This window comes from Clytia hemisphaerica, unplaced genomic scaffold (genome assembly GCF_902728285.1).
Source record: "Clytia hemisphaerica strain Z4C2 unplaced genomic scaffold, Clytia hemisphaerica genome assembly, whole genome shotgun sequence".
Lineage (NCBI taxonomy): Eukaryota > Metazoa > Cnidaria > Hydrozoa > Leptothecata > Clytiidae > Clytia > Clytia hemisphaerica.
The window spans coordinates 919,750-944,011 of NW_027103621.1; the positions used below are offsets into that span (position 1 = coordinate 919,750).

The window sequence follows — 24,262 nt, forward strand, 5'->3', positions numbered from 1 at the left end:
TTTATTAGCTTTTTCAAGGACACCACGGCTGGTTTCAATTAAGGGGGTTTTCACTAACACGAAATTTTTCATATTTTTGTAATATTCGTGTAATAAGGTTCATTACTCCATAACTCGATCAAATTTGCATTTTCATGCGTGCTCGAGTTATGGAGACTTTGCTGTATAGTACAAGTATTATCTTTATCACCGAAATCTCTATAACTCGAGTTATGGAGTAATGTTTATAAGGCGATCCCTCTTGATGTCATAAAATCGAGTCGTCGATTATGATATACTGTCCATAAAGAGTTTGGTAAATGGATTGCCCTAAAGTTTTTAGCAAAAAAAAATGCACTTCCTAACGTCCAGAGTATTGACCAAGTAACAATATTTTTCTGCAATTCTGGCTAACCTTGAGAGAATCTCGGTCAAGAGCGGTCTAAAATTAGATCATGGTTGCACGTGACGATTCCGTTTCGCTCTGAAACGGAATGAAGCCATATTCTATTGGTTAGAAGTGACGTAATACTTGAATGTAACCAATAGAATGGTTTCATTTCATTTCTGAGCGAAACGGAATCGTTACGTGCGAACATGATCTTTTGAAGGACGCGGTACCATTTTGACTCCAAAAATTAGCGGTATGTAACATTACATAATATTAACAGCAAAATAAAGATAAAATTTTTAAGCGCTAGAAATTGATACACTATCAGGTTAACCTGACGCTAAGATTATGTATTGGAATTTGAAGTCATCATGTATTGTTTTCGCTGCTAATAATGAGCAGTCAAAACGGTATCGCGTCCAATTGTCTTGTCTGTACACAGACCCAGTATCTACGCTAATTTCAAAATTCATTGTCGTAAAGGGTCTGCTGTTATTGTCTGTTCTTTTTTGAGATTTTTCAAACCGACTGCTGCGATGAAGTGTTGGTGAGAGAGGGTAGACGATGAGAGAAATTTTGCTATCTATAAATCATACTTCTTAACAGAGGTCTCCGTACGGGAATTTTTTATCAAACAGACAATGCGCACATAGTGTACTACGAAGCGATAAATGGGAGATACATTCTGCTACAGAGTACCTATTGTCTTACTCTTTCGATATTTTTAGAAAAGCTGGATAAGATGAGGTCACAATTAAAGATTTGTTTCCAACGAGATCCGTCAAATTATGTGGAATGTCTCGCTGAGAAACATGATGATTTTCGAAGTGATAAGTCAGTATTTTTCAAGTACAAAGAAGAATTAAAAAAACAAGCAGAGAAACCGCTACCTTCTTTTGACGTTCACATGTTAGAGGTTTGTTGTTTTTTTATCACCGAAAAGTCGGTCTTTTTTAATCAAATTTTGACCCTAATGTAAAATAACAACTTTTTTTCTCGTTCGGAACATTTCTCTTAAACCATCAAGTGACACCAACGACGTGTGGTGTACATAGTCTATCAAGCTAGACGACTTGTTCAGACATAGTAGAAATAAAGCAAAAAAGTAATGGATGGAACAATTTAAGTATACAAACTTCTGTAACAATAATCGTATTATCATACAAGAGTCGGCAAAGCCTAACTTTCCTAAACTTTCTTAGCATGTTCTTTATATTTTGGATATGGCAGCCTTATGTTCTTCTAAAGCTTGCTCTTATAAAATAAATATATGTAGATCCGGACATATTTCTTTTAACCCCCCAAAATAGAAGACCAAGTCAAGATCATCATTTTTTTCTAAGTTTGGACGTGTACGGCATTAGAAATCAAAATTAATATCTGAAAATTGGCATTTAATTGGTTAAAAAGATTTTGTGGTATAAGATTTTCTCTTAACCTTTTGCTAAATTTGAGCCTCTTGTTCTTATAATGTTGCCAAAAAGCGTTTATCTATTTTGAGGCTTGGACGGAAATTTAAAGTATCATTATAATTGTTCTTGATTGCAAGGAAAAAGTGTGCTCTTACATGACGTCTAGACCGCTACATTATTTCACTTTACAGGCAACAGTAGTGACAGCTCGTGAGTACGTCATGGAGTACTTTCTTATCACAAAACTTATTCTTGATGGTATGAAGGATGCATCAAATGAAAAAGAACTTATGGCTAAAAATGTAAGTGTGGTTATTTCTCTACTTCAGTTGAGTTAAAATGGGCTGTTCCAGAAAAAATTTGAATATGGGGGGGGTGTGAGAAATAACATTTTTTGGAAAGTTCCCCCCTCCCCATGTACAGACATTTACTGGAAGAGCCCAATCTAGGAAAGTCTGTGTCTGATAGATAGAGTCGATATTTTAAGTGGACAGCCTAGAAATCAAGTACTTTTAGACAGTCTTTCGATTGCTTTTACAGGGTTTAGGCCAACTGGCTTGGCTCTCTGGTAACAAAATGGATCTTTAGGAGGAGCGGAGATTCGAACCACGAACCTCTGGGGGCTATGAGGCGCTGACACCTTGACACTTGGCCATCATTTCACTGCATAGGTTTATAAAGCCCGAAGGGCTAAATGTCGTGCTTTAAGCTATCGCAGTCAAAAAAAATGCATATCGGCATAAATATTGTTGCCATTGTTTTCGAAAACCCACGAAGCTTCTGGATTGGTCAAGCGCTGAAATTCTATTGTAATGTCATGTGACCTAGGTAGGATTTCCTACCTAACCACGGCACACTTTTCAGCAAAAGTACGCCATCTAATCTAGCCCTCCGTGCTTTATAAATCTATGTTCCACTACACAGGCTTTATCCGATACCTTATTTCTCTTTTAGTATTTCTTGAGAGCTTTGAAAGAGGACGCAACAGCCAGTATTGATTATTTTGAAAACGTTATCGAAGCGATCAGACACGATTACAACAGGTTGAATTGTGTAAAAGGTGAAAATATGAAATGTGAACCAAAACAAACGTCTGGTGATTTGACAACCATGGAATGCACGTGTCGTTATTTAGGTAAGTATTCATTCATTCTTTCATTCGTCTCACTCACTCACTCACTCACTCACTTGTTCGCTCGTTTGTTCGTTATCCACTCATAAATCATTCCCTCGTATTTCATTGATTAGTGAGTTTTTGGATGTGTGTTTTTCTGCGACGCAGACGGTTAGCTTTTAATGTGTTTAGATCCTGATTGACTGAGATCAACTGTACCGTCTCGATTTTTTTGGGTCAGAACTGCGGGTCAAAACTGCGGGTCAGAACTGCAGGTTAGAACTACGGTTAAGAACTGCGGATAAGAATGAGGTTATTCCAAATTTGTTCAGTCACTCCACCGTCCTCAAAAGTGCAATTAAATAAACTTGATATTTATTCATTAAAACTGCTAAGAAAGGCTGTGATTCAAACAATTTCAATGGTGATCATATCCCTTGCGACATTAAATGCTTTTTTATGAACAGAAAGTAGTTGTAATAAAACCCGCTGGGAGTTAATCACCATGGAAATAATTTTAAAACGAGGCAAGTGATGTTCGTGACGTAATTTATGAAAAGGTCTATTGGTTCTCATTTGACAACCGCTTTCACCAAGGATGTTATGAACCCCTGATGGACGTGGTATGGATGTAGTTTTATCTTTTTGGACCTACCCCGGTGGGGTGAAGGTCCTATAAATTCACCTCTGTCCGTCCGTCCGTCCGTTCGTTACCAGCTTTTCTCGAGATTGAATCATAGGAATCATTTGATTTTTGGTACAAAGGTGCAAAACGGTGGTGGCCAAAATGTGACGGAGCCCGATTTTCTAAAAAAAATTTTTTGGGCAAATTTGGGCCAAAAAACTCGGCTAAAAAACGGGTTTTTTGATTTTTTGCATGAAAGTAGGGTACCATCATAGGTAAAAGATGGCTCAGGGAGATTTTTGCAAAAAGATTTGTTGGCTCAAAAAACGCATGTTTATCTATAAGAATCACTATTAAATAAGCATACATTAATGTTCTTCGTCAAATTACTCAATTTTTTTATGAGATAGATGTTTTTTTGCTCACGAGGGCTTACTTTTGAAGCATATGTGTGTTTAGACATGAAACTTTGGTTGCTTGGCGTGTTTTTATAGAAAAAATGGCCAAATTCGATATTTTTTTATAAGCACATTATCAATTACCTAGGTATTAGCTTTTCTCGAGATTGGCTCTTTCATTCTTTATGATTTTTTACACAAAGATGGATAACTATAAACCCTCGAATGTGACTGAGCCCGATTTTCGAAAAAAATGTTTATGGGCAAATTTGGGCCAAAAAACGGCTAAAAAAAGTGTTTTTTGGACTTTGTGAAATATTGGATCGTTGTTTTTTTCTGATTTTTTGCATGAAAGTAGGTAAAAGATGGGTCAAGCAGATTTTTGTAAAAAAACTTTTCAGCTCAAAAAACGCATCTTTATCTATAAGAATCACTATTATTAAGCATACATCAATGTTCTTAGCCAAATTACTCAATTTTTTGATGAGATAGATGTTTTTTTATGCTCACGAAGTCTTGAATATGAAAGAATATTTCAAGAGCATGAGATTTTGGTTTCTAAACGTTTTTTTAATAAGAAACAAACGACTAATTTTAATAAATCGTCACTATTTGTGTTCTGAATGATTGTTTAACGTTCATTCACACGTAGATATCAATTATATATGTGTTAAATGCATAACCAGGTAGGTCCATAAAAGTATCACTTGTTATCATTTAAATTCTTTTTCATAGGGAGCAAGGATGTTTGTAAGGTTACCATCGAAGAAAACAGCGATCGAAGTGCTACGTCAGATGGAAGTTACATTTATATTGAAAATTCAAAGTGGAATGGTGATAAAGATACTGAATATCTTTCCAACGAAAATATCAAGAAATTGGAAGAATTGGAACAAGTATACCGTGATCAATGTAAGTTCTGTCACATGCTCCAACGTCCATATAACGTTGTGTCAACGTTTATTTGATGCTCCAGCGTCTATATAACGTTAGATGAACGTGGAAACAACGGTGTGTGTCAGCTGGGCAGAGCCTAATTCGGAGTATCCTTTTTATTCGCCAATAGGCTCTTTTGTATTTTCTTGATGATTTTCTTGAGGGTATTTTTATCCATCAAAATCTATCCTTAAATATTTTCAATTTCTTTCTCAGCTTGGGTTTGGAAACTATATCGCTTTAATTTTAAAGTCTTTTAAAATTTTTTCTATTATTAAAATAAAAAAGATATTCGAAGATCTCTTCTTATTCTTCTAAATTGTAATACCTACCCGATTTATTCGATCTCTTTTCAAATATGACCACTTATTCTAAGGCTTGACAAAATTGACCAATTATCGCTCTTGAAACTGATTAGAAAAGTAAAACTTTCTTCTCTGTCCATTAATTCGTTTGTCAACTTTCATTCTTCATACTTACAGCTACGCAAGCAATCAGCAGATACTGGGCTGAACAAATCGGTGTCTTTTTTCAAGTTTTCCGATCTATCGCCGATTATGCTGAAAAAGAATCGAAACTGGTCGACCAAAAATTACGATAGTTGGCTTTTGTCGTTAAGGTTCCTTTGGTTTCCTTCCATTTTTAATAATTTATCTATCTATCTATTTATATATCTCTAATAACTAAACATAACATCCTTTAAGTAGAGTAAATTCCGCGTTAAAAATCTAAATTTTCGCGAATCAGCTTCACACATACAGTTGACGCTCTCTAATTCGATCTTCAAGGGGAATTGCATTTTCATCGGGAGCTTATCGAATAAAGGGGCGTCGTTTATGAGAGTTTCTTGTTGACGGAGATTTTAAATTTCTTCGAATAAGAGAGCCTATCGAATAGTAGAACGTTGAATTAGAGAGCGTCGACTGTAATTTCTTTCATTTACCTAGGTGTTTTGGTCGAAAATTTGGAGTTTTGTTTTTTCGCGAGGACTAAACTTTGCGAAAAGGGCCAAAATTCGCCAAAATTAACGCGTTGAACCCACTAATTTGAAGAGTATAATTTTTTTGGGGTAGGAAAACTTTTTAAGGAAAATGACAATAAAATTTTGGCAATAAATGCTAATAAATTCTGAAAAAAGTTTTTCCCATATATGATATGATCTAATTTAATATAATTTAAACATAACTATTTTTTGTTATTTTTATTATAATGTTGTATTTTTAAAATTAAGTATGGCGCATTTAAAAATTCGATTTAATTTTCACTTTTGAATAGATTTAATGAAATTAACAGTAATAAAGAAATTAATTAAGCGCTGCAAAAATACAAAATTGTAGTAAATTTTGAGGATCCTTAATCTCCTAGCAAACCTTGCCTACACTACGCATGGTTTTAAGATAAACATAATTTTTTTTTACAAAACTTAATTTCTATTCTTAATTATATCCTTCTTTTATAATCCCCTTAATTACCAACGTAACATAAAGATTAAATGAAAAGCCTGAAAATCCGACAAGGGGAATTCCCCTATTAGCCATTTTAATCCATACACACTGTACACCACAAGTGGTTATTACCTATACTGGTATAAGACTAAATACATGACTCGACAGGTCAGCGATATTGTGTTTCGTTGTTAGGTATGATCGATGCTTACTACCAAGTGTCTAATTTTTATACGGAGTCCTATTGGCTGGGCTCCCCTATTAAAAATCTCAATAGAAACATATCAAAACTGAACACTACACGTTTATAAGAGCACCAAGGTCCATTTTTTCATAAGAACAATCCCAGCCGCAGAGATTTCACAAATGCCCTTCTCCTTTTTTACACGTCTTTTTTATAAGAACATCAGTGCCAAATTTTTAAAATAGCAATCCCATCCTCAGATTCCAGAAATGCTCTTTTGAATTCTTTTTAAGTCAATAACATTTACCATTTTAAGAACATTCAAGTATGAAAATAACGAAAAATAAGAACATACCAGCACCAGCTAAAATCTATTGGTTCTTATAAAAAGAAGACATAGATTAAGTTTGTGCTTGACTTTGCTACGTTATACTCAGTTAAACACCTTAAAAGTTTTATTTTTTCATAAGTGTTTCCGTTTCATATCAGACACATATTTCATATGAGGGCAATGTCTGCCTTCAGTTATATTATGGTCTTTCTGACCAATTTTGCTCCACATCTGTGTCAATTCAATAGCGACTTTATGTATTCGAGATAAATCGAGAGGGACGGTATAAAGCAAAGTTGATATGTCTCCAAAATCACCGTCCACTTTGCTAGACGACGGTAAAAACACTAAGATACCGTCGTCGATTTAGGTGAGCAAAGGCGATATAGAGCCGTACATCAACTATCGACTTTGTTTTGTATCGATTTCACTTACCGTCGCCCTCGATCTCCTCCGATACATAAACTCGGTAATATCAAAAGCCCGGGGGGTCAGTCAGGCAAATTGACCGGCGGGTATGTGCGGCTTAAGGGTATATTTTTTAAAATATCAGAAATGCACTGTAAGGGTGGACTTTTGATAAATGCACTGTATGAAGGGAAATTTTAGCAAATCTGGGAAAAATTGCAAATTTTAGGTCTAAAATCTAATTTTTTTTTACTTTAAAAGAGTTTAAAATTTGAAAAAAATGCACTGTAAGGGTATCAATTTCTCAAAATTTATTCTGCACTGTAAGGATGCGATTCTAAATCCAATTTTTTCGCCGCACATACTGTACCGTCAGTTGGTAAACCCACTGCCCCCCGGATCAAAAGCTTGTAAATCACTGTTATCTAAAAACAAAACCTTTAACATAAAATGTTTAAGCCTTTGGATGTTCTTAAGTTTTTCTTTGTTCGAAGTCTTTTGTTAGTGTTTTGAAGTGATTTCCTAAGAAATTGGGACAAGCTGGAGTTTTTACAAGCTCTTATTTGATTTGGTTGGTCGTTAAGATGTAATAAAAGAATCTCATTACTTTTTCTAAAGAACGCGTCATCTCTATCACTTTACATGACCAATTAGTGAAGTATCTTGTAAAAACTCTCAAGAAGTTGTATGATCTTTTTTAATATTTTGGTCTCGAAGCCATTGATTTGAGCATCTAGTTTTATATTCATGTAATTAGATACGGTATCTATTTCTATCTTTTCCTGGTATGTCTTAAAGAATAACACGATCTGAAGGCACAGACAAACTTTATTGGTTCCTACAAAATAAATGAATCAGCTCTAAAAGATTTACAAGGAATTTCCTGGTAGATCATTAAAAAAGCATTTTTGACCAAAGTAATTTACAAGCTTGTGTAATCATTCATTGCTCGTTAAATCATTCTCTTTGGTTGCATTTCTCTTTTTTATTTAACTTATAAGCACAAATGAAAATGTAACTGTTAGAGGCTACAGTAATCTCATATCAGATCATCCATTCTTCGCGTACCAAGCGCTACTACAAGGTAAAGGTGCGGCGAATGTGACGATCTGACAAAATTCACCGATCAAAACAATCATTGATGATTGGCGTATTTTTTGGCGCGTTTTTTTTTTCTTCTGCCCAATCACTACGGCCAAGCCCGTTTGATTTTCATCCAAGATATGGATAAGGTTTATCAGCCTTTCGATGGAGGACGATAACATGGGCTTCGAGGAAGGGTACCCATTTACAAGAGGGTAGCTCTGCATCTTCCTGAGTTAATATTTTCAGGTATTTTTTGCCATTATCTGACTTAATGTAAATTTTAACAAAAATAAGAAACCCAATACCTACATTATCGATCAAAATATATTGAGATATTTGGTTAATTCCTCGTTTAAAGTTCTGGCGAAACAGTTTAGGGCAAATAGATAAATTTATTCGAATATTTCAATTCGGGAGGGGTTTATAGACTTCCAGGCTATATTCTGAACTCTATTAGGCCATTCTTGGACTTTTAGGCTTAAGTCTAGCGTTAAAACTCAGACTTAAAATCTACCCGTCCAACCTAATTTAGTTTAGAGCACTTCCAAATAGTTTGTGGTTGTAAGATTTCGCGGGAATTTTCCTTTTTTCTCGAATATTATTATGACTTTGATTGTTGGTCAGCTACATCATCTGTTGAGTTATCTGGCTGTAACACTAGTAACACAGCTCTATAGACTACTTTTTGAATGATTCTGAGAATGAAGTAAGGAACCCTTAGGACCCGTAGCTCCGCGGGGGGGGGGGTACTAGGTTTGCGAGGTGACGGGTATGTCCGAGCCGAAAACCGAAAATCGACCCTTTGAGAGACAAAATTTTGGTGATTTTGGGACCCTTTTGAGAGACTTTTTCCTAAATTTTGGTCCATTTTTTCCAAATTTTGGTTTGATTTTCACCAAATTTTGGTCAAAATTCTTGGAAATCGTGACCCTTTGAGAGAGAAATTTTTGATTTTTGTGATTTTGGGACCCTTTCAGAGACTAACTTTTGAATTTGTACCCCTTTGAGAGACTTTTGAGGAATGAGAAAAGGTACCCTTATGGCTCGCACATACCCGGCACCCATTTTGCCTAAGTACCCCCCCCCCCTGGGCCGTAGCTTCATTCGTGGGATGCAATCACATGTAATTTTTTTGAAAGTAGATGGGATTTTGAGACTTTATATATGTTTGAGTACAAGACTTGTTTAACACACTTTTTTTGCTCAGGCGAAAATAAAAAATTGTAGTCTTTCCGGAATGCGGGTGAAGGAAAAAAAGCTCTCATGCGGCTGGTCGGAAAATTTTTTTTTGTTTCTATTTTTGATAACTCAAGATTGAAATAGAACTTTAAAGATGAATTTTATGAACAAACAGTATGAAGTAAGCCCTGAATACTAATGTATCAACTAGTAACGTGTCTGCGACCGGGTCAGAAAATCATTTTTTTTCACCCGGCTGGTTTCCGGAAACACTACACTTTTTTATTTTTGCCTCAGTAACGACCATTTTTGTTGAATTCAACTTTAAAGGTTTTTAAATAAGAGTGATATCGTTTGCTTATATCAGCATAATATAACAATAGGTAGACACTGTCCTGATATGAAATATGTGTCTGATATGAAACGGGAGCACTTATGTAAAAATAAAATCTTTAATACATTGTCAATGTTTTACCTATTTTTGGGGTTGGTAAGTACCATTAGTGCCTAATTCGTGGGCACCCTCTTCCAAAAGGGTTTTCCTTGAAAGTATGTGATGTGATTTAGGTATTTTCAAAAAAATGTTTAGTTCCCCTTTAAAATCCTATCTACTGTCGAACCAATCACATGCGGTTATGTCTCACGAAGGATGCTACAGATTTAAAGGGTTTGGTTTTTAATAACATGGAGGTATAAAGAAGAACAGGAGTTTAACTTGTCGGTAATTGGTCGTTAAAGTCTTTTGATTTCTTTTATAAAATGTATCAAAAGAAATTCTAAGCTCGCCCGATGAAATAAGCACAATAAGCAGAGGGTCATGAAGATAAGTGGATTTATAAGAACTCAGTTACTAAGTAATGCTTATAAAACAACATCTTTACTTGCTAATTGTTATGAGCACTTAATTATCTTAACGACATAACTCAGATTGTTCTAATTCATTAATTAGATAGTGTATATTATTAAAAGAAAACAAAAAACTTTTCAAGAAAAAAGTTGCAAACTAGAGCAAAAAAAATATATTTTGACATGTGATAAAATGTTTCTGATTGATTTTGTAAAGTCATGGTATAGCGTTGATTTTTTTTTGTCTTTGAATAATTTACTTTGAAATGTGTAATAAATAAATTGTAAACTTTTGACGTTTTTTTGTTTGCTGCCTTGTTTCTATAAAAATGTTTGTGGTCAAAAAAAGTAGTCAGTGATCGATGGTCAGTTAACGCTTAGACTTTTGCAATCGTTAAAATTGTCAATAAAGACAACCCCATCTCACAGACCCTGTGAGATTTTATGACTTTTATCAGCCAGTGGGGTAAAAAACGGACCAAAACTCGATGGAGATTGATATTCCCATGTTTTCTTATGACTGGGGATTCGAATTCCATTGTTTTCTAGCCAGAGATGTGGGGATGGAAAAAATAGCATAATATTTTGCAGTGAGGATCTACTTATCTGATTATTTTCAGCGGGGACAAAAATTAGAGTTTAATTTTCCACTGGGGACGATATTCTGGTCAATTTTTCTAGTGCAAAGGGCTGGTCTGTGAGAAACGGGTGTATAAAGTTCTATGATATAAGAAGCATGAATTTTTCAGTTGATACCATGGCGTTTATGATACCTATAATACTAAAGTATGTTTCATTAACATTATAAAAATTGGCAGTCCGTACGTTTTGAAGTATCTCTCTTGAGGAACAAAAAATATACAGTAACTAAAAGTAATAGCTCGCTGGGAAAAGTGGCTTGGAGTAAGCTTTGTAGAATTTTCTAAAAATTTAAAAATGAAGAATAAAAATTGAACCCTTTTTCTGGACCAGAAATTTTTTCAAAGAAGTTTAGCTGTCAATTAAATTACACTTGTTTTCCACGAGAGCTTTCGTTGTGCCTCGTCTGTGATTATTTGTTCGTACTTTTCCCAGGGGAGGCACTCAGGCGAAATTGGGAACGGGGACGTGCCGCTGGTCAGGGTCCCGTTTTTGGGCTCTGTCTTTTGGTTATTTTGGACAATTTTCAGTGGGGAAAATAGATAATTTTTCAATCTTTGTCTACATTCCGTCATTTTTGCCACTTTTTCAAATGGGAAATATTATTGGATTTTACTTCCGACAGGGATCCTTATTTACCAATTGAAGCTCAATATCTCGAGTTAGGTACTGAAATCACCTATACTTGCAATATATCTCTCATCCTAATTTTTTGAAAGCTTTCCAAAAATATACAACAGGTCTCCGTTTTCTCGAGCTAAAATTTTCATTAATTTTTAAGCCTATGATTTTTGCCTGAGACCGTCATATTTGTCCAAAAATCACACCAAAGTGTCCGAAAAAAAATTGGAAACATCGTAATTTCGATTTCTCTAAGGTTGAAGTTTCCAAAAATGTATAACAAGTGCTTCTAACAAAACAATCGAGCGATTTTATAAAATGCCCTCTACTAAAACATTCATATCTGACAGGCTCCACTTTTCAAACTCCAAAGCAGCACGTCCCCATCGGCGGTCAAGGTACTGCCCCCTCCCGGGGTATCTTTGGGTTAATTTTAGTGGCTCAGCCTTTTGGCATTCCTGAAACTCATTCAGTCAGTCACATAGCCATGCTCCCCCCCGGAAAAACACTCCAACCTCTGTTTTTTTCGTTTTTTTTAGGTAAAATTTTGAAAAATCGGTCGATGACTTGAGAATCTACTATAGGGTTGAACTGTCGAAAACCGAAATAAAAAACAGAGGTTTGAGTGTTTTTCCGGGCAAAGCATGGCTGTTTACTGACTAATTATTATTTTAAAAGAAAAAGGGAGAGCATTTAGTGGTATCATAAGATCCAGTTCGTTGACGATTTAATAGAATACGCTTGCAAAGAGACTGCTAGCTTTCATGTCTAATCAGCAAATCCTTTTTGCATATATGTTCTACTTTTTAAAGAAACTGGGAAGTGTAAGAACTGACAGGTTTCAAATCTATGTAGGAAACTAATGGCTTTAACATAACATGGTTTAACTCTGATGTCTATCAATATGTTTTTAAATAACTGTTGGTACCACTGACCTTTATATATCCCTGGACCAAGTTACTCAATGCCGGCCAAGCAACACCTTATGATCGGAGTTTTTTTGAAATTGGTACCCGCAGAGAGAGGCTAGATTTTATTTCGCTTGTACACTAGTGATGAAGCACCGTTTGTCAGTAGGCAAAATTTCAAACACTACAATGGCTTCTTTACGGGTACCAATTCAAAAAAAAACTTCGATTAAAGATGGCGGGTATAGCTTGTTCCAGGGATATATAAAGGTCAGTGGTTGATACTAATTATGCTGGTAATACCTTTTTGACTTTTGGAAAAAAAACGTGTAGCTAATTTGCAACACAACGTTGTTTCAACGTGCATAAACACTATTTCAGTCTTGAAAATTAAATGGATATTGTGTTCATGTGTCAAAAGGGTTTATTTTATGCTCCGTCTTGTTAGATCTTGGTTGGGTTGGTGTTGGATGGGTGGACTCATTTTTTGAAAGAAAAATGTCATGTTTAGCCAAAGATGATTCAGGTTTTCTGTTTATTTTGAATATTGATCTAATAGTTGTTTCGTCCCTGCGGACACAATACATATTGCAAAACTACTAACAGAAGCCAAAGCTTCTTTTTCGTGATTTTCAGGCTGGAAAGTATGATCTTACACTTCTTTTATACGAACAAACTATATAAGAACATAAGGCTTCGATGACCAAAATGTTAAGAACAAACACCCATAGTAAGGCTTTGTAGACTCTTAAACACATCTTAGGGTATCGCAAAAAAAAAAACTCACAAAATGGTGCAAAAATAAGAACATTTTTGGCCCAGCGCGCAGCGCAATAGGCCTTTAAAACACAACTGGTCGACTTTGTCGGGGCCTATGCGCGAAATTATCAATCGACGATTCCAGGCTAAAATCGAACTACCTGACTTTCTATTGTGCGCATGCGTAAAAAGAAACCACATGTAATTAATACCTCCAACTTATATGGTCAAATCTTTCTTTCTTAATTAGTAGAGAAAAGTTTAAAGTAATTAAATCTTAATTGCTCGCCCGGCTCGAGTCTATACATTGATAAAAATCGCCCCTGTTGAATGGCAATTCTGCAGCGGGAAAATATGTTGACAGTGCCAACACTGCTGGCCCTTTACGCCGCTTAGACTTTCTTGTTACGCTTAAAACACAAAAGGTTAAGAACATCCAAAGGCTTCAAGAATTTCTTCTTATATGTTCTTCTTCTAAATGAAAATAATGTTAACAACAGGCTCAATAGTCGTATTTCATTTTCAGGTCAAGTTAATTTTTGGTCACAGATTGTCCTAAAGTGAACCCGAAAGGTGTCACCGGCTCAATTTTTCCGGTCATGTACCGGTAGGGCTGGACCGAGGAGTGCCGCGGCTCAAGTCATCCTGTTTTTGAATCTGAATTAAAAAATAATTAAAAACAGTACGCACATTTTAAATCAAAAAATATTTGAAAAACTTGAAGTGACAGAGCGGGTCAACTGTTCTTAAATAGGCGTATACAGTGGGGCGTCAGATCTCAACCGCCTTTACACAGCTGAGAAATCATGGCGAGACGACAATGAAGAGGAACTGAAACTAGGAAACTTTGTGAGTTTTCTACGGTGGCCAAGGAGGGACAAACAAAATAAAAAGATAAAAATAAAATAAAAAGAAGAAAAAAACAAGTAAAAACAAAAAAAAGATAAAAAAAGAAAGGATATAAACAAAAAAACAAAACAAGTTAAAAATCAGCAAATAAAAAGTTTAAGGCGAGGCCAATTTGATTTGTTGTTTTACAGGCCATAACTACTACTAAAATAGGGTCGGTCGGCGAAAAAATTAAAAATAAAAGTAGTATTTCACCTAAAGACAGCAAAAACTACTACTACATCTTGACAAAATGTCGAATTTATGGATAAAACGAAGATTAAACATAAAATTCTTAAAACCTTTGAAAAACTGCCAAATTTTGAAAAAAAAAAATGCAATGTTTTCTAACCTAGGAACGAATGAAATCTGACGTTTTGTTTTTTAATAATGCAATCTTATGCGTTCGAAGCCCAGACAATGCCAGGGTATTATCTAGCGCTATCAGTAAGCATGAAAAAGCTGATAATACGCAGGGAACGAGGTTGACATCTAGCGTGTTCTGTGAATCTTGAGGCACACCAAGAAGAAATATAAAATCTGTTCTGTTATGATTGTGGGGTTCCTTTTTGTCCAAGGAATAAAGACGATGGATAAAAAGATGAGCAATCGCTCACAACAAAATACGTCAAGAAGGGGAAGCTTCTGTTTCAAATGAATGTGCAAATGTCTGAACGTTAAATAGTGGAATCTAAGGGAAAAAATGACGCCCTCCTATATTTTTTCAGTTTATTGGAAACAGTAACTATTTAAGTGTTTCTGTAAGAGCTACAATTTGTTGACTATGATTTGTCTTTAAACAACCCCCGGAATAGCGAGCTATTAAGTCCAGTCCAGTACTTTGTTCTGCTTGCGCGTGGCTTGAATAGAAAGCTCTCTGTCGAATTTGTTCCGACATCTTCCCGACGGACGTAGACGAGATACGGACGAGTGGCTTTGATAGGGACATTTGCTCGACCTCCTCAGGACAAGGTGTGCCCACCGGGAGGCATCCGTAGGTAAAGGAGGCCTTTTGTTCACCTTTCAATACTGCGGTCGTAAACTTAATCACTAAATCCATTTGATTTGATTTTTTATAGATAAATTCGAATTTCCTACTAAAAAGCTATCAATTGGTGAGATATTAGACAGTCAAAGAATACAAAGAAAGGTCTTTGGAGGCGTATCATCTTCTACCATGAAAAACTTTTGGTTATTCGTTACGACATTGTGTATACTTCTTCTGTTTACACCAGGTATGCTTTATAACCAAGCTGGCACACAATGTCATAACAACGTCCATCTGACGTCCCTAACGTCCGTGTAACGTTAGATGAACGTTAAACCAACCTTGCGTGTCAGCTAGAAATTAACAATACTACGTCTTTGAGAAGTTTATTTTTCAGCCGTCACAGAACTCGACACAGAACGTCAAAACAACGTCCATCTGACGTCCTTAACGTTCATATAACGTTAGGTGAACGTTGAAACAATGTTGTGTGCTATGCCAGCTGGGGAGCTGAGAAGCTTTTTGATTTTTAGGGTACGGAATGCAAAAACCCCGTACTTTATCTACCATCTTTGATCGAAGAAAAGTGATTCCCTAATTGTTCCTCTACTTGATTAAAGTGGGTCTATTTCTAATTCCTGCAATGTTACTGTTCCCGTTTGAAAATATTTTCGCCCGCATCGCTTCAGTGGTACAATTAGGGAGATCTTTTTTAGACTAGAACTTATTTGAAATCTTCGATCTTGGCGCTCCACCTCGACATTCGATCTCCTAGATCTTGTGCTAATAGAAAAGGAGATATACTCCCTTACTCCCGGCTATACCTTATGAAACATATTGTAAGACAACCTTTCTAAAATACTAATCTTCGCTTGTTTTCAGTTGTTCAAGGCGAAGTCCGTATTTCATCGAGTACGGAAGCTCCCTTTGAAGGAAGTTCCGTTATCCTAACATGTAATTCATCAAACATCACAACAACAGAATCATGGACTTTTTATCGAAATAATGTAGCTATAGCAACTGTCAATCAATCGAATTATGAAGTCAAACCTTTTGAATCTGCCTCATTTTCGTGTGAAGTTAATGGGACTCGTTCAGTCAACACAGTTCGTCTTGATGTCAAAGGTATGTATTGACGTAAGGTGTTTAGCCTGAATCTTCACTGTCTTTGCTCCGAATCTATATAACTGTTATGGTCACATTGAGTATGTTTGATTTGACTTTTTACATGACTCGATCTTAAGAATGAAATGGTCCTATCCTAAAAAAACGCGATTTGGAAATTTTTCGGTTTTAAATTTTCAAGTTATTATAATAGTGACTTGTGTTTGTGTAATAGCTTTCGAGTTTAAGTTTTTAAATATAAAACAGACGTATGATTAAACCATATTTATAAAGTTTTTTATCAAATTTGGTAGATCGGTTCTCTTTCAAGTTGAGCCTCTTTTTTGACCTAGAACCTTTTTTCCTAGATCATAAATCTCAGGTAAAAGCTGAACTGATATTTTTCTAGTCTGTGATACGGGGGTTTTAATACGTTATAATTAATGCAAAAAACAATCTTGTACCCAGAGACCTTTGCACGACTTTTGGACGTTGGTATACTTTTCGTTAACGCTATCAGAATCATCAAAAAAGGATCTAAAGGACTAGGTTCGAGTTTGTGCAAGCATATGAAGAAACAATGGATTGTATTTTTTCAACATTCTTTTTCTAGAACTTTTCACGATTCCACTTTTGATTATCAACCAACAAACCATTGAAAGTGGTTCACCATTAACATTACAATGTAATACAACAAACCATTCAAACGAAACACTCATGTTCACATTTTTTAAAGACAATGAACAGATTAACCAATCAAATCAAAGCAATCTCATGATCGAACGAATTTCAACCAATCAGAAAGGAATATACATGTGTAACGTGACGATTGGTTCGATCGTAAAGACATCTAACAAAGTTAATGTAGAAGGTACAGTAAAGGGTTTTAGGTTTAGACGGACTTTTTTATACCGGAAAAGCCATGGGAATTAGGGAAATGGATCAAAATGCAAGATTGTCCGACGGTACTGAGTTTGCCAGCTGACGGGTATGTCCGGGTATCGTTTATCGTTTCGTAGTACACTCTATGCGCATTGTCTGTTTGATAAAAAAATTCCCGGACGGAAACCTCTGCGATGAATTATAAATAGAAACACTTCACCCGCACTCCATCGCAGCGGTCGGTTTGAAAAATCTCAAATCAGAGGCAATGAAATTTGAATTTAGACGTCGATATCGGGTCTGTGTACAGACTAGGTATGTCTGAGCCAAAGTTCGAAAATCGACCTTTGGCATGAGAGACTATTTTCCAAATTTTCAGTAAAACTTTTGCAAATTCAGAAAATTTATGACCTGACTTCTTTAATAATTTTTGTAGCTCTGTAAGAGACTTTTGTAGGTGTGACCCTCATGGCTCGCACATAGCCGACACCAGTTTTGCTTTTGTACCCCAGGGCAAGATTGATATATAAAAATCTCTTTTTTCAGTCATTCTTCCTGTATCAATACAAACTGAACAAACATTCGAAGGTTTCAATACGACACTAATATGCAACACACCAAACCATGAAACGAATCTTTCCTATAAATGGTTTGCCAATAATAACCAACAATCATCAACTGAAAAGACTCTGGTGTTACCAAAGGTTCTGGTAACAATGAATGGGACTATGTATCGCTGTGAAGCATCTGCATTGAACGGTGTTAGCGGATCTGGCGAAGTTGTGCTTAATGTAAAAGGTAATTGATACATCTGATACATAACGTCGAAACAAAATGCCCATATAATACCCATATGGACGTTGAAACGACGTTAGCTGGTTAAAACTTCCAACTGCATTGAAATTGGGTAGAAAGTTGGTTGTCTAAAAACAATCCATTGCCATCTTTTGACGTCGTTGCAAAGACTTTAACTGCAAACTTTCTACCCACTTTTCTTTTACTCTAACAATTAAAGTCGGTAGGGTAGAAAGTCTGCCGTCACTAGAGATGAAAAACGACAGTTATAATTATAATTTTTCGTCTCGCTCAAACCACCCCTGTCTCATAACCCCAGTGGACTTTTTCCACAGTGGGAATGAAAATTTTCAGCGAAATCTGAATGGGGATTCAAGCTCAAAAAAATCCTGTGAAGATGCTTTCGGACTGCATTTTTCCTCCACTCTTAAAATGGGGATAAAATTAAAGCCAATAGTCTACTGGATCTAAAACTGTAAATTATTTTTCTCATCGGGGACGAAATTTCGGCCAGATTGGCGCGGGAGTCCCAACAGGTCTGTCTTCTTTAAATATAGTCAAAACATGGTACATTGATTGCCATTTGCTTAGAAATCTGACTGAAATTCTATTTTTATCCATAGCTACATTCACAAAACCAATCTTATTGTTGGAATCTACACAAAACTCTTATGAAAGTGGTTCAAAAGTGAAACTTGTTTGCTCATCCCAACTTCTCAATAATAATATCAGTTTGAGTTACACATTTTTGAAAGATGGTATCGCAATAACCAACCAAATTGAAGATTCAAACTCAACAACCAATGAGAATGCATCATTAACAAAACCAACCAATCAAAGAAGTTTGATTTTTGACCCTGTACTAACCAAAGATGCGGGAAAATATTCTTGTCATATAAAAAGTAATTTCGACATAGAAAGAAAATCTGCACCAATTACTCTAAATGGTAAGGTCCAAATTCTACCAGAAATATTCACAAAAGTCTTTTTTTATTCCTTGATTTTTAATACTAGTAAAAGTCGTCATATCCATTGTCTAATACTACAAAGGATCTCGCAAAGTTCCTGTGTAAAACTTTTAAGTATTTGAGTCTGAATATTTTCCAATGTCGAATTTCTAATGGGCTCAGGTCCCGGGGGAGGCACTCATGCGAAATTAGGAATCGGGGACGTGCCACTGGTCAGGGTATCTTTATTATGCCCCGAAAACATCTGACAAGATCCCAAATTTACTAATTTTCAACATTTGTACCTGACAGGGTCGTCTTTTGGTTATTTTGGACAATTTTCAGAGTGGAAATTAGAAAAATTTTCAAACTCCAGCGGCACGTCTCCGTCGGCCGTCAGTGTCAGTGCCCCTACCCCGGGGCTCAGGTCCTTACGTTGAAATTATATTGTTTTTTGTTAAAAAACTTGTAACTTGAATATCTTGACTTTGAAAATAATAATAGGAAAAATATTTTGGAAGCTTTGCTCAGGAAAATCGAAAGGAATCCACTTTTCAAATATCTTAACCATCTGATAATCCCTTTAACAATTCCTGCCACTTTTTCTTTTTTACCAGTTACGCTGAACAATGTGACCGTCAGATCAGTTGAAACTCCGGTCGGAGGATCCGCCAAATTCACATGCAAAGTCAATCCACAAGAAACAAATGTCACTTTCCAATGGTTCCGAAATTCTCAACTCATTCCTGGCCAAACTTCTCAAAACATAACATTTGAAAAAATCCCTTTTGATTGGGATGGAAGCGAGGTCACATGTCGTGCAACAGCCAATGGCATTTCTGGTGAAGGTGCTGGAACACTCAAAATTAGAGGTATGGTTTTCTTTGTCTACAATATTTCAATATTTCTAAATATCTTTTCTAATTTCAGTACTAAATGGATCTTTGATTTCTCTGATCATATTATAGTGTATTTATCTTTTAGTTTGATTCCTATATTTTATTTTCATTTTTGGAGTATAATATTTACTCTGTTATACTATATGTTTTTTGGCCTTGTATAATTTTAAAATTAAAGTAACGAATTTCATTTAAACGTAGAGATAACAGGAATCCGATATCCTCGCTAATTTTGAGCTAAAAACGGAAAAAAGGCGCCCAAAAAGTGAAAAATTGCCCAACGTGTTCCGGGTGGTACAAGCAAGAGCCTTTAACCCATCCAGAACGCCCGTGCGTGGTTTTTAAACAAACGCCGGATTGGAACTCAAATCTATCGCTAGATTTCAAAAAATACAGTCCTAAAAAACAAAGGAATCACTAGATACAATCCGACGTCATGATAGCACCTTCCTGGATGGGAAATAAGTGGCCTCACTTTTTCATGCCGGGGAAAGGTTAGAGATTCTACTCTAGTCCTTCGGTCTTTAAACTCAATGTTTTTGAGGATATTTGGCTTCGTAATCCTATCAACTTAATCTTTGTAAGCGTGTCTACTGAGATATAAGCAATTCTACTGTCTTCTGGAAGCTGTCAATCAAAAATGATATATTGATGGGCTAGTATACACGTTGTTTTATAAGAACAAACTATATAAGAACATAAGGCTTCGATTACCAAAACATTAAGAACAAGTTAAGAACATTTGAAGGCTTTGAAGACTCTAAAACACTCGATTTCTTAGGAAAATGGACAAAAATACTCAAAAAATGGAGAAGATAAGAATTTTTAGGCTGAAAACTCAAAAAAATTTGAATATCCTAAGGCTTCAAAAATTTTGGATGTTTTTATAAACATGGAGGTATAAAGAAACAGGAGATGTCTATGCTATTGTAACCAAGTTCGCCCTACGATTAAAAAGTTACGATGTATGTATGTTCATCATCTCATATATCGTGCATCTTTAATGAGCTCTTTTATCCATAGGTAAAATCTTATTGGCTCATTGAAGCTTTAAAAATTAGTTGAGACGAGATTCATTGTTTCTGAAATCAGTGTAAGAAAATATTTGGACTAAAAAAGGGCCTGTAAACTTGGCAATCCCTCGTCAAATAATAAGATTTTTCGATCAATGTTTTTTTAAGGTGAACTCTATTGCTTGATACTTTCCTCCAAAAATCTCCAGCGACTTTATGTCTACAAATTGAGTCTGAAATTGTGTGTGCTTATAAAGAACTTTTCATTTTCTGGCTTGAGAAAATATCTTTTCAAAACACAATTGAACGGATAACGAAATGGAACATAAACTTGTGTCGTGGACGAAGTTTTATTTAATTTTTGTATATTTAAAGGTTAGAATCTTCAATACTGATAATTAGATTTTATCAGAGCAAGCTTGAGTTCTACTAAAAAGTCTTATTTCATCGGGCGAGCTTAGAATTTCTTTTGATACCTTTTTTTTTAAATAAAAGAAATCAAAAGACTTTAACGACCAATTACCGACACATTCAACTCCTGTTTTTCTTTATACCTCCATGTTATAAAGAACGTGTAGATATGAGAGGAAAAGCTATATTAATTCCTCTTGTCACTAATACCGGATATATAATGCTCTGTGAGTGAGTGCGAATAGAGATTCCATTAATCCTTATATAGGAAGTGATGGTTCTCCGTCACAGATAATAATTTGATCTCCTGCTATGTGATCGGAAATTGAGTTCTTAATATGCTGGGATTATCATGCTAGAAAACTGAAGTAAAAGGCTGAAAATAGCTTTTTTTACAATAAAGCTTTTTTGATATCTAGTGGACAGAAGCGGCTTTAGTTGACACCACAGGAGCTTAAATCTCCGGTTGTACGATATGAAAAACTTGATATTATAATATCTACTCATCTTGTCTATGTGCCCGAGGGAAAATCGAGAAAACTGAGATTTTGTCATTCACTTTGTGCTAAAATCTTTAAATTTAATAAGGGTTGACCACATTTTTCACACATTCGCGCAATATTTTTTTTGCAATTCATGCAATTTTTGTTCACGCAAAGCTTTCCGATTCACGCACTCACGCAATATTGTTTTAATTTTCACGCATTCACGCAAGTAAAAAAGCCCATTCACGCATTCACGCAAGTAAAAAAGCCCATTCACGCATTCACGCAAACCACTAGGAGAAGCTCAAAGCTTTTAGCGTTTTAAGATGAGAAGACAAAATGGTCATCTAGTGTAATAATATTCAAAAGCTGTAATAAAGGGTATGCCTTATCGGCCAAAACTTAGTCGGCCTTAATTTTAGTCACCTCGTCAAAAATTTAGTCACTAAGGGCCCACTAATTATTAAGACCGACTAAGATTTGAGCCATTTCTAAATTTGCTCCAAGGTGATACCGATATGAAAAGTGGATTAAGGAAAGCTTAATTATAATTTTTATTTTGGCCCAAATTTTTAGTCGGCCCAAATTTTAGTCGGCTCAAATTTTAGTCGGCCCAAATTTTTAGTCGGCCCTAATTTTATTCACAAAGCCAAAATTTAGTCATTTAGGGCCGACTAAGTCTTGGCCGATAAGGTACCTTTTTACATAGTAAGCACAATGTTTAGTTAAAAATGAAAGTAGCCGGGGATTATTTAGAACATATAAAATAGAGCTTTTTCTTTAAACTATGTTTTAAAATCTGATCAAATCAAACGTTGTTGATATGGTTTTTCCTTGTAGAATGTTTATAGATTTCTCTGAATCATGAATCATCAAATTCACTTTCGACAGTAAGAAATTTGAGCCTTGAAGCTCGGCTTTAGCTTATAATGCAAAAACTAATTAGACTTTTATATTTGTATAACGATATAATATAGATATCCAAAGTATTAGAATTCGAGACGAAAAATGTCATATTTCTGCCAGTTTTGATCGTTTTATGAGAAAATCAGAGTTTATGAGCTAAAAATAATGAGAAAAGCAGAATTTTAAGATGTGAAAGTCGTTCTTTGTAAAAGCGATAATTTTCATACGGACTGGTGTTCAAACCGGAATTTATACTGTCCAAATTGAAAATTTTATATTTTGAGGGTTTTTTTTTTTTTTTTTGAGGAGTAAATATATATTGTTATTGGCTGCAGAGAAAAATTTTACACAATTTATCACAGAGCTCTTTAAAGAAAAGGCTAGAATGGATACTATGTTGCAGGCAATATTTTGAGTGTCAACATTGGACACCATACATTTTCCAATTTTGATATCGAGTTCGGTGGTTTTAATTACATCGATTCAAGAATATAAGCGGAAAAAAAAGATCTTATCTCACCAGTACATTGAATATTGAATCAATAATATTGGTTGAAGAGTCTTCAAGAAGAATACCAAAAAATACACCTACATTACTGGAGAACTATGCTAAATTGGGCTTTTCCAGAAAAAAACCGTACACCCCCTGTTGAGGAGCTCCAACCTTTTGTGAACTACCCCCTTGGAATTCCAGGCAATTTTAGGATTATACCCCTATGGAATTCCGAATTTTTACAGATTTTCAATCATGGAAATCCACTTATTTTTGACGGATTTTTGTCTACTCCTATGGAGTTCCACTGCATTTCAAACCATACCCCCTTGGAATGGAAATGGACCTCCTCAACAGGGGGTGCACGGTTTTTTTTCCGGAAAAGCCCATTACTGGGGAACTATGCTTTCAAAAATGTGGAAAACGAGTTGGAGCAAACATGACTTTCTCATTTGATTGATTGATGTAGGCTAGTGAGGATAAGTAGAAGGCCCTAAATAATTTACAGGAATTGGGGAAATAGGTCTTTTTGTGACCAGACGGTTGAGAATCTTATTGTTTCGTTTTCAATTTCACAAATTGGGTAGGGGCCAGGTCATGAGATGGGGTTTACTTCTTAATAATATGTGCCAAAAGAAGAAAGTTGAATCATAAACTGCTCGGTTGAGAGTTACGAACAGTGTGGGAACAATTTCAACCTTAAATTTCAGAATTTGCTTGGAAATTGCTAAGACTATATGTCCCTTTTAAGTTTTGAGAAATGAACAAAAAAGCATATTAAGAACATATCGAGGAACTTGTAAACCTGGAAATCACGAAAAAAATACAAAAACAGTGTCTCAGTTGAAATTTACTGGTTCTTATAATGAAAAGCGTTTAAATGTTCAGCTAACGTTATAAATGGTGCTCTCTATGAGTACTTTCAAACAGCTCTGCTTTCAAATGCGGTTGAATGTCCTTAGAAATGGTTCTTTTCACTTTAGTAGGTATTACAATATAAAATTGAACTTTCGATGTCGATGATGACTCGATGACGACACAGTGTATTTTTAGATCATCATTAAATGGAAACTAAATTTTCATACCCCCTAAGTAGCTTACATCACTTATTTATTTTACTGATAGATATTTTTTGACCAATCTTCAGTCTTAGCGCTATCCGAATCATTAAAAAAGCAAAAGTTAATTAA

General features: G+C 35.3%; 2 protein-coding genes across 4 annotated transcripts in view; both read left to right on the forward strand.

Annotated features, from left to right (window-relative positions):
- Positions 1-1,109: 1,109 nt before the first annotated feature.
- On the forward strand, positions 1,110-5,646 carry LOC136802398 (uncharacterized). Its single transcript, XM_067059136.1, has 5 exons — positions 1,110-1,286; positions 1,974-2,084; positions 2,737-2,917; positions 4,655-4,831; positions 5,338-5,646. The coding sequence occupies exons 1-5, from the start codon at positions 1,113-1,115 to the stop codon at positions 5,454-5,456; spliced, it is 762 nt and encodes a 253-aa protein (XP_066915237.1). The 5' UTR covers positions 1,110-1,112; the 3' UTR covers positions 5,457-5,646.
- A 9,586-nt stretch (positions 5,647-15,232) lies between these two features.
- LOC136802366 (receptor-type tyrosine-protein phosphatase S-like) overlaps positions 15,233-24,262 on the forward strand; it is a 55,258-nt gene continuing 46,228 nt past the window's right edge. For all 3 annotated transcript variants that reach the window (XM_067059092.1, XM_067059093.1, XM_067059094.1), the window contains exons 1-6: positions 15,233-15,384; positions 16,020-16,262; positions 16,855-17,112; positions 17,670-17,921; positions 18,542-18,865; positions 19,483-19,737. In XM_067059092.1, the coding sequence (XP_066915193.1) occupies positions 15,327-15,384; positions 16,020-16,262; positions 16,855-17,112; positions 17,670-17,921; positions 18,542-18,865; positions 19,483-19,737 (1,390 nt within the window). In that variant the 5' untranslated portion in view covers positions 15,233-15,326. The remainder of the gene's footprint in view (positions 15,385-16,019; positions 16,263-16,854; positions 17,113-17,669; positions 17,922-18,541; positions 18,866-19,482; positions 19,738-24,262) is intronic.

Excerpts from the sequence above, each read along its gene's own strand:
- LOC136802398 (XM_067059136.1), top strand. The coding sequence starts at position 1,113 with ATGAGGTCACAATTAAAGATTTGTTTCCAACGAGATCCGTCAAATTAT. Across the intron at positions 2,085-2,736 it reads AAGAACTTATGGCTAAAAAT|TATTTCTTGAGAGCTTTGAA; the intron begins GTAAGTGTGGTT and ends TTTCTCTTTTAG. Across the intron at positions 2,918-4,654 it reads ATGCACGTGTCGTTATTTAG|GGAGCAAGGATGTTTGTAAG; the intron begins GTAAGTATTCAT and ends TCTTTTTCATAG.